This window comes from Panulirus ornatus, chromosome 11 (assembly GCF_036320965.1).
Source record: "Panulirus ornatus isolate Po-2019 chromosome 11, ASM3632096v1, whole genome shotgun sequence".
NCBI lineage: Eukaryota > Metazoa > Arthropoda > Malacostraca > Decapoda > Palinuridae > Panulirus > Panulirus ornatus.
In genome coordinates, this window is record NC_092234.1 from 36,780,084 (window position 1) to 36,790,635 (window position 10,552).

At 40.8% G+C, this 10,552-nt stretch overlaps 1 protein-coding gene across 1 annotated transcript in view; it reads left to right on the top strand.

Annotated features, from left to right (window-relative positions):
* The window catches only part of LOC139751404 (glucose dehydrogenase [FAD, quinone]-like), a 112,623-nt gene extending 105,990 nt beyond the window's left edge, over positions 1–6,633 (top strand). The window contains 1 exon segment of the mRNA XM_071666791.1: positions 3,935–6,633. Coding sequence (XP_071522892.1) covers positions 3,935–4,042 — 108 coding nt within the window. The 3' untranslated portion in view covers positions 4,043–6,633.
* Positions 6,634–10,552: the final 3,919 nt, after the last annotated feature.

The following is a 10,552-nucleotide window of genomic DNA, read 5'->3' on the forward strand; positions in this document are numbered from 1 at the left end:
GATGACAAGACGAACCATTAACCTCATGATGACAAGACGAACCATTAACGTCATGATGACAAGACGAACCATTAACCTCATGATGACAAGACGAACCCTTAACCGTCATGATGACAAACGAACCATTACCCGTCATGATGACAAGACAACCATTAACCGTCATGATGACAAACGAACCATTAACCGTCATATGACAAGACGAACCATTACCCGTCATGATGACAAGACGAACCATTAACCGTCATGATGGACAAGACGAACCATTAACCGCCATAATGACAAGACGAACCATTACCGTCATGATGACAAGACGAACCATTACCGTCATGATGACAAGACAACCATTAACCGTCATGAATGACAAGACGAACCATTACCCTCATGATGACAAGACGAACCATTACCCGTCATGATGACAAGACGAACCATTAACCGTCATGATGACAAACGAACCATTACCCGTCATGATGACAAGGCGAACCATTACCCGTCATGATGACAAACGAACCATTAACCGTCCATGATGACAAGACGAACCATTACCGTCATGATGACAAGACGAACCATTACCGTCATGATGACAAGACGAACCCTTAACCGTCATGATGACAAGACGAACCTTTAACCGTCATGATGGACAAGACGAACCATTACCGTCATGATGACAAGACGAACCATTACCCGTCATGATGACAAGACGAACCCTTAACCGTCATGATGGACAAGACGAACCATAACCGTCATGATGACAAGACGAACATTAACCGCCATAATGACAAGACGAACCATTACCGTCATGATGACAAGACGAACCTTTAACCGTCATGATGACAAGACGAACCATTAACGTCATGATGACATGACGAACCATTAACCTCATGATGACAAGACGAACCATTAACCGTCATGATGACAAGACGAACCATAACCGTCATGATGACAAGACGAACCATTACCCTCATGATGACAAGACAACCATTAACCGTCATAATGACAAGACGAACCATTAACCGTCATATGACAAGACGAACCATTACCGTCATGATGACAAGACAACCATTAACCGTCATAATGACAAGACGAACATTAACCGTCATGATGGACAAGACGAACCATTACCCGTCATGATGACAAGGACGAACCATTAACCGTCATAATGACAAGACGAACCATTACCGTCATGATGACAAGACGAACCATTAACCGTCATAATGACAAGACGAACCATTACCGTCATGATGACAAGACGAACCCTTAACCGTCATAATGACAAGACGAACCATTACCGTCATGATGACAAGACGAACCATTAACGTCATGATGACAAGGCGAACCATTACCGTCATGATGACAGACGAACCATTAACGTCATGATGACAAGACGAACCATTAACGTCATGATGACAAGACGAACATTAACCGTCATGATGGACAAGACGAACCATTACCGTCATGATGACCGACCCTCTATTTCCACACATCCGTCAGAACTCCAAGAACCTTCGCTCCGTCTTACACCCTATTAATCAGCTCCGCTTCCATGGTTCTAAAGGTTGCCATCGCCACTCCCAAACGTCTAAAACACTCCAATGTTTCTTTATTGAAACTCAAACCCTAACTGACGTGTCCCTCAACCCTACTAAACCTAATGACTTTGCTTTATTTGTATTCATTCTCAACTTTCTCTTTTCACACACTTCCAGACTCATACGCCAACTGTTGCAGTTTCTCACTCGAATCTGTCACTAGTTCTGTGTGATCAGCAAACAACAACTGACTCACTGTTCCTCACCAATCTGATGTTCTGTACATGCATTCAGCCCCTCAATCACCGCTCTCCCATGCAACTTACCAAGTACACTCAACTAATTTATACATCTGTGGTTTGAACACTCACCTTTGTCCCCACTGCCTTTATGCACCGCCCGATACGTGCATTTCGCCAAACCTCAGACACCTCACCATGATCCATACATACACTAAAAATCCTGACTAACCAATCAATAATACAGTGCCGTCTTTTACTAAGAAATTCAACTGCAGTACCATCCACTCCAGCAGCCTCGCCGAGTTTCATTCAAAACATCTTATTCATCCCGACGTTTACTGAAAATCGTTTACTCCGGCTCTCATTTGCCCTCTTTTTCAATTGATCCCAGCACCTTCCTTTCGATTTTCTGCCGCTTTCTTTTGTACAACTCCCAATCAATTGCCACCCTTCCCTGTAAGTGCTGTCCACACATCTCTCTTTTCTATCTCACTAACAACTTTACCTCATCTCACTCACCAACCTTTCTCACCTGCTCACCTCCCACCTTCTATATGTCACACGCTTCTCTTGAACACGCCAGCACTGCTTACTCAAAATGTTTCCCATTCCTCATCCACTTCCCTTGCTTTATCTCCTTTCACCCTTCACCATTCTACACCCATTTATTCCTGGTATTTCTTCATACACGTTTGTTTTCCAAGCGTACTTACTTTCACCACCTTCTCCTCGTTCATATCCTTCCCTCTTCCGAAACCCCCGGCAAATATTCACCCTCGCCTCCACCGGGTAATGGTCAGACATCCCACCGGTTAACCCTCTCAACACATTCGCAATCCAGTCATGCCCCCTAACCACCTTTGTTACTCACCAACGTATTTTTATTCATGTTCATTTCTTTAACTCAATCACCGACACTTTTTCAGCACAACTACACACGCTGTTCACCGTTCCTATTCACCTCACTCAAAATCCCCATGTGCCCCAGTTATACCCTCATGCTCCACATTGCTTACTCTCGCATTTATATCAAACATCTCTATTACTCGCTCTCTAGTATCAACACTGCTGAAACACTCACTAAGCTGTTCATAAAACACTTGCCTTTCATCACCCTATTTCGCATGGCTAGGCGCACAAGCACTAAGAATCACCCATTTATCCCAACACACTTTCATTTTTACCCACATCAGTCTGAAGCTCACTTCCTTACACTCTTTCACACATTCCCACAACTCCTATTTAAACAGTATTGCTACCCCTTCCTTAGCTCTTGCCCTCACAAAAACTCCTGACTTTACTCCTAAGACATTTCCAAGCCTTTCTTCCGCTCTACCCTTGAGGTTTGTTTCACTCAGAGACAGAACGTCCAGGTTCCTCGCCTCATACTACGTAACTTTCCTTTCTTCTCATCTTGGTTACATTCACACATATCTAGATATTCCAGACTGAGCATTCGAAGATGAACAATTTCCGCTTGGCTCCTTCTGTTCAGTCTAAGAAACTGAAATACATGAAGTATTTTTTCTTCCCCTCTTAGTCGCCTTCTACGACACGCAGGAAATAAGGAGGTAGAAAGCTTTCTCCCCTACCCCAGGTATATATATATATATATATATATATATATATATATATATATATATATATATATATATACTGTATATAGCATTTCTGAGATGGGATACAGTTGCCCGTGCCGTCTCAGGAAACAAACAAATCAACAATGTACAACTTCTTTTGAAGAGAAATGTTTTGCTTCATGATAAGTTTAGCCTGATCATGTTATAATGTCTAGTTTAGTCAGAGATCCACGACGCAGGGAAGGTTGATATCTTGGGAACTTAACTAAGTGTTACTGAGTCACTGATAGTATGAAAGCCACAGGTCATGGTCGGTCATGCAGGTTGAGAGGCAGCAGACACACTGGGTGTACCGCGGAGCATGACACTGACAGCCAGTCAGATACACTTCAAATATGTGATCCTGGAGCTCCCTCTACTGTTTTTCCTACGACCTGAAGTTATGGGAAAGTTCACACTAGGACTTAACTTTACTGTTACAATCATCATTCTTCAATGTGGAATATATAACTAACGTGTCCTGGCTTTGATATACTTGTAAACGTTGTTTTGATTGCTTTCATCATCAATGTTTTGTTCTTGGTAGAGTGAAAGGTGTGGCAGGACTGCGCGTTGTGGACGCTTCGGTGATGCCGTTGGTGGTGTCTGGCAACCCCATGGCGGCCATCATCATGATAGCAGAGCGGGCGGCTGACTTCATCAAGCAGGACTGGCTCTCCACAGGTTATGAACATGTCAATACCTAGTCCTCTTCTCTACTGGAATACGGCTAAACTTTACTCTAGGACTTGCCATATAAGTAACTTAAACACGTTACGAGTTTGAACTTTGAATATCGTCTGTTATAACTTAATCCATATGGTACCAAACCATCTAAACAATATGGCTCTTTCGTCTCTTTACTATAAATTCAGTTTAACCAAGAGCACATACAGTTATATGGAATATATCCCTGTACAAGGCATAACATCGTACCGCTGGTAGGCCGACTCAGAGACCGCCTGTGACGAACAAGCTGAAGTTCCAGCCATGTTGCACTCCTGAGGCAAATCTTGAAGGACTGGAGCCAGAGGAAGTCTGGTTAAGATGGCTACCTATGTTTGTACAGTCAACTCGACCAAACACTTGTCATCTCAAAACACGTCATTCATTACAGTCACATATTTGCGAAATACAGCCAGGGAGTTTTACATTCATAAGGCCGTCTCGTACGCTTTCATTAGGATCACGAATATTTCAGATTCATTTCTGCCGTCTGTATACACACGTTTCTTTGTACTATGCAACCCTAACTCATATCAGGTATTTCTTCACATCTCTTGCAACTTGATTCTTTATCAGTTTCCTGTCGTCTCTCGTTAGTCGGTTGTTTTCAGTTTTGAAGAACTGATATCAACTTCATCAAATCCAGTCAGAAACATGCATGAAGTTCTCTCTCTATCATCGTGCATAAAAAAACCGTGACGCCATGAGCCATTAATCACCTTAAGCTGTAAATCAGAGGGAGTTGAATATCATTTGCATGTTCTCGCATATTTTACTCAGACTAGAAGCCTTGATATCACAAGTTACATATCATCAAACGACCAGCTGGACGTGTCACATGAAGTGCGGGTACGTAAGGTGCAGGTAAACCATGAACAGCTGTGCAACAATGATCCACGAGCTGCTAGGCTTCATAATATTTCAACCCTGGTGAACTGCTTTGAGTTTTCTCCCCGATCTTTTCCTTTTTTACTGAAAGTTCCTGATATTTTTCCTTCTAGAAAAGACTTTCCCTTTTTTCCCCTGTCGTGTGAAGAGCCAAAGGTAAAGGCTGACTGTATAACCTTTTTTCTGTCTCTGAGAATTGCTCATGTTGCCTCCTCCAGGACTAACCTTAACTGGACCTTCAGTTATGGAGTGGATATATCATCTGGCTCATCAGCTTTATCTGAAAGGCTGTTTAGTATGAAAATCACTGAGCTGTTTCTTCTTATTTCTATTTCGTTCATCATATATTTTCTGTCGGGAATGTTATCCATCAGAATTTCCTAAAACTTAAAGTTCATTCTTACTGGCATGACCAATCCTCCTCATCCTTTATCTTGTCTTTCTTGTTGTCGTATACCCCCGGGGAATATCAGGCTCTGTTCCATATTATTGATTAGCTTTGTTCATACAATTCCAGACACCTGCTCCCAGAACCTCTCTGCGGTGTTCGTCATTTAATCGTAGCATTATAGCTTTTGAATCACTATTTCCTGGGCCACTTTGGAAAAATAATTCCAGTTTGTAACAAAAGATGAATAAAACACAACACCTAAGTGATGCACCAAAATGAAAGTGATCAAGTCAATATGAGCCATCATAATACGCTAATGCGTATTCTGAAATTTGCCAAATTCTAAACTTGCAATCACTTTACAGACGACTTGACACGACTTAATCATTGTGAACTTAAGTGAAGAGCTAAGTTTATTTGTAGTTGTGTATTAGTTGTGTATTAGTTTTATAAAAATGTGTGGACACGTTGAATCAAAATGTTATAACGTGTAAAAAACAAGATAACGTAGAAAATGAATGTAATAAATGAATACAGGTATAAACAGCCATCTACAATTACTGAACGACAGATGGTTTGTTGTCAGTCGGTTGATACCGAGCCACGTAGTGTGTGTGACGCTGTCGGACTCCCTACGTCGGGTGTGTGTCCACTGAATCTTGAAAATCATGAGATGATGTACGTTATTAGCAACTTCCTGGCACTGGTAATAGCCAACAAGCTGTACTTTGCTCGAGGTTACCTTGCAAATTAATATATATTACTATATATCATCAACAATTGATGGCAGTAATAGATATTTAGGTCACAGGGTTAATGATAAGGTAGAAAATTTTCAGAGCCACATTGTTTTCAACATAACTGTGTAGATTTGTAAGCAATGAAGAGGAAGGTGAGTGACGGAGGCGATATTCAGAGTTCAACCCTTGACGTCTTGCCACATGGCTCTCTTCCTGTGCTCAACCACCTGGGTAGCTTTTATGTTAAAAGCTTTAAGTCTGTGTCTCTACTGGTGGCCAAGATCATCCAGTAATTGTATATACTGTATTTGTCATCTGCATGAATTACAAACCTGTTCTTGTGTGTGTGTGTGTGTGTGTGTGTGTGTGTGTGTGTGTGTGTGTGTGTGTATACATAATGTCTTCGACAGGGATTTCTCGTAGTTGAGAGAGAGAGAGAGAGAGAGAGAGAGAGAGAGAGAGAGAGAGAGAGAGAGAGAGAGAGAGAGAGAGAGAGAGAGAGAGAGAGAGAGAGAGAGAGGCGTCCTGTCTTGTAAATACATAAATCTGTGTCAATCACTCGCTTTCAACTGTATATACACTATCTACGTGTGCATAATTTCTGTAGCTAGTAGCTGACAACTGCCAAGAAAGAGGTAAATTGGTGTTTAAGCAAATAAGCTTCAAGGTCTCTCTCCTGCCGTCTTATGGCAATGTGGGTAAAGCTAAGGTAGGCTTGTAGTAGCACCCACGGGCTGCACCATGAGGATGAGGGACGGTGTATGTTGTTACCGCCGTTCTCATATTCCAGCCATTTAGTGTCATATTTATTGCTTCGTCAGGTCATCTCGTTCAGACGTGTGTGAGATTATTTAAATCATTAAGGTTCATCTTATGTTAGAGGATGAGGTGTACATTCTCCTGTATGTTCCCTACATTTATTCACAATTTGTAGCTTTGTTTCATGACTTGAAATGGAGTGGGCGAAGTTAATTTCATATTTTTTCAATAATCATGTGTGAAGCTGAGATATACATCCGTACATATATATCCATTAATACATTCTGAACATTACTTTTAAGCATCTAGTTTTGGGTATTAATGCTAGTTTTCTCATAATAGTTATCGTACTTCATAACTAAGGCTCAAAAGTGAAGCCAAACTGAACATCTATTCAGAGTTTCACACATATGACCACGAATTAAACTTCAATATATATATATATATATATATATATATATATATATATATATATATATATATATATATATATATTTGTGTGTGTGTGTGTGTGTATGTAATCCTGTGGCTTTGATGAGACTAGGAAGAGAAAAAGATGTTAAGATCATGGTTGGATATGAAGTTAGACCTGTAAACACATCCGTAAATATATAACTAACGTTGGGCTTCAAGTAATTGTCACTGTCAGTCAAGACGTTATCAGTCTTGGAACGGTCACTCATTTCATCAAACATAAGTTCAGATTCAAAGATGGAACTCTGAGCCAAGCTAATATATAAGTTGCGTGGGTCGAGCTCTTAATTACAGCCTCTTTATGACCATGTTCAGTGTAGGTAAGACATAGTGAAACTGTGTGATACCTATTTTGCTCGCCTTGAGACAGAACCAGATGGTCCAACTATATTTACAACCACATGTTCATGTCCTTGACTTTTGTCTCTGGTCACTCGACATCCTAGACTGTGCATGATGCATAACCACCAGACATGCGAAAGCCTATGCAATCATACAGTCTCCAGACAGCCCATCCTTAACCGTTAAGCCAAGGTTCGGATGCTAATATGAAGATGGCTGAACGTAAGACGTAACGACCCTTACCCTTACTATGTGCTGAACGTTATGTATTCTTTAATTTCCCCTAAAAACCGTAAATGAAAAAAGAAAATAGTTTACAAGTGTTTACTCAAGCCACTGTATTGAGAAGTCTCGCTGAGTCAGTGTTTCTTTCTAGTCATGATGATTTGTGTTCAATATAACAACGCTTGTCACATCCACATACCTGCAGGCAGCCCAGATCTGTTGGTTTAGTGTCAGCCTAGTCATACTGTGGTAGTAACCTAACGTACTAACTCGAGACTGATCATGATTCCATAGGTTCAGTCTCGATTAGAATCCCTCATTGTATGTAAAGAACTAATTAATCTTAATGGGCAGTAGATGTCATTCAAAAGTTCAACTAAGGCATTGAGATGAATGGCCGGCAATACGTGGGCAACTGGAATTCAGTTCCGAAACAAACACAACGCTTGACAACATGTAACACACGGCTCGTTCTTCCCAACTCTCAGATTTGCTAGCGGTGAGCACTGCGCGATAATCAATCTTTTTGACAAAATTTCAGACTCTGTCCTTGACCTTCGTCTTAAGTGGAATGTTTAGTAATCTTTGTGACAACAGGTACAAATACATCACATATAAGTCATCATAAGTTCCCGACACGGAATGAACCAACAGGGGAAGAGCATTTGAACATTCCATCAATTGAGACAAGTATAAAATTAACTCCCTTTTTTTTTCTGTCGGACTTTGAGTCAACACAAGCCTAAGCCTGTTCTATACTTTACACAAATCACACATACTGACCCACGAGCCCACTACACTACAGTCACACACGGGTCGTATTGTGCCAGTAATGGCACACCCAAAACCAGGCTGTCATTGACAAGAGCCCGCGCTAGGCTTGACCTGGCGAATCTTTTACACACACACACCAAGTTAAAAGGCCTTCATCCCGACCTGAGTCATCCCCATCCTTTATCCCAAGATTATGGTAATCTTAGTGATGGCAGATATTTCCCTCTTCCTTAATAAACCAGAGTCCATACCCAAAATAAACCAGAAACCATACCTTAACCAGGGTCCATGCCCGAATTAAACCAGGATCCATACATTCTTTACCCCTGAATCTATGCACTAATTAAACTAGAATCAATGCACTTAGTAAACCAGACTCCATGTCCCAATTAAACCATAGTCCATTTTCTAATCAAACAAGACTCCGTGCCCTTATTAGGTAAGACTAAATGCCCTACTTAAACCAAATTCCTCATTCTAATTAAACTAGAAACCATGTCTTAATCAAATCAGACCACCCCCTTATCAAACCAGACTTCCCTAAAATATACAGACCCTATGTCCTAATTATACAATACTTTATACCCTAATTAAACCAGACTCTGCGCTCTAATTAGAACGGAGTCCATGCCTAATTGAAAAAAATATTTCCATACCATAATAAAACCGTACAATTCCCAGTCTTACCGTTATATCAGAAACCCATAAACAAATGAAATATACACGTCTATCTCTTTCATGAGTGTCTCTAAGAGTGTTTTATTAGTGTAGAAGTCTAAACTTACCTTCTGTTACGTGTCTGAGCTTTATTATGTATATATCTAGGATTCATGAAGAATGTCAACACTGTCATATGACAGCAGCTTACATAGTGTTCCTGTTGGACAATGTTTTGCTCGCTTATAGTCACGTTAGATGCGGGCACCATCTTTGTTTACCTTATCCACTGCCATGTCCCAACATTTCCTACTAGTTCGCTGCTCCATCTTCTTGGTCTAATTTATTTATCATATGGGTAACTTATAGGTTCATCTCCATCTTGCTTAATTTCAAACTAAACTCCGTGTTAACTTTTCTCTGATTGCTAAACGCTTGTGATTTATATATTTTGTTGCTCAATACAACTACGAAAAAAACTTTTGTTTTATTTACCATAAACCTTTTCCCAAGACAGGTTAATGTCATCAAGGTTATTCATCACGAATATCGAAGTTTAACCAGTAAAGTAGCTACTGTGTATTATCTACATGTAGCTGACGCAGTTGATGGACAAGTCGAAGAGTAAATGCTAAATCGTTCACACTCAGTCTCTAGCTGTCATGTATAATGCACCGAAGCCACAGCTCCCTATCCACATCCAGGCCCCACAAACCTTCCCATGGTTTACCCCGGACGTTTCACATGCACTGGTTCAGTCTATTGACAGCACGTCACCCCCTGTATATAAGAGCTCGATCCCGTGCACACCTTTCACCCTCCTCCGACCACTCAAAATATTTTTTGCTCTATCCTTCCATCTCCGATTTGGTCTATCACTTCCCCTAGTCCCCTCCAATTCTCACACATGTATCTTCTTTGTCAACATATCATTAATCCTCTCCATATGTCTAAGTCATTTCAGCACATTCCCTTAAGCTCTCTCGACCAGTTTACTTATTATTGTATCTCTCTTATTCTTATATTACCGACTTGATTAAATCATCTTACACCACATACTGCCCTCGTACATTTCATTTCCAACACATCCACCCTTCTCCGCACATCCTAATGCCCATGCCTCGCATATAACATTGCTGGGACTATAATACTATACCTCTAAACATATCTACCTTCGCCTTCTCTTTCT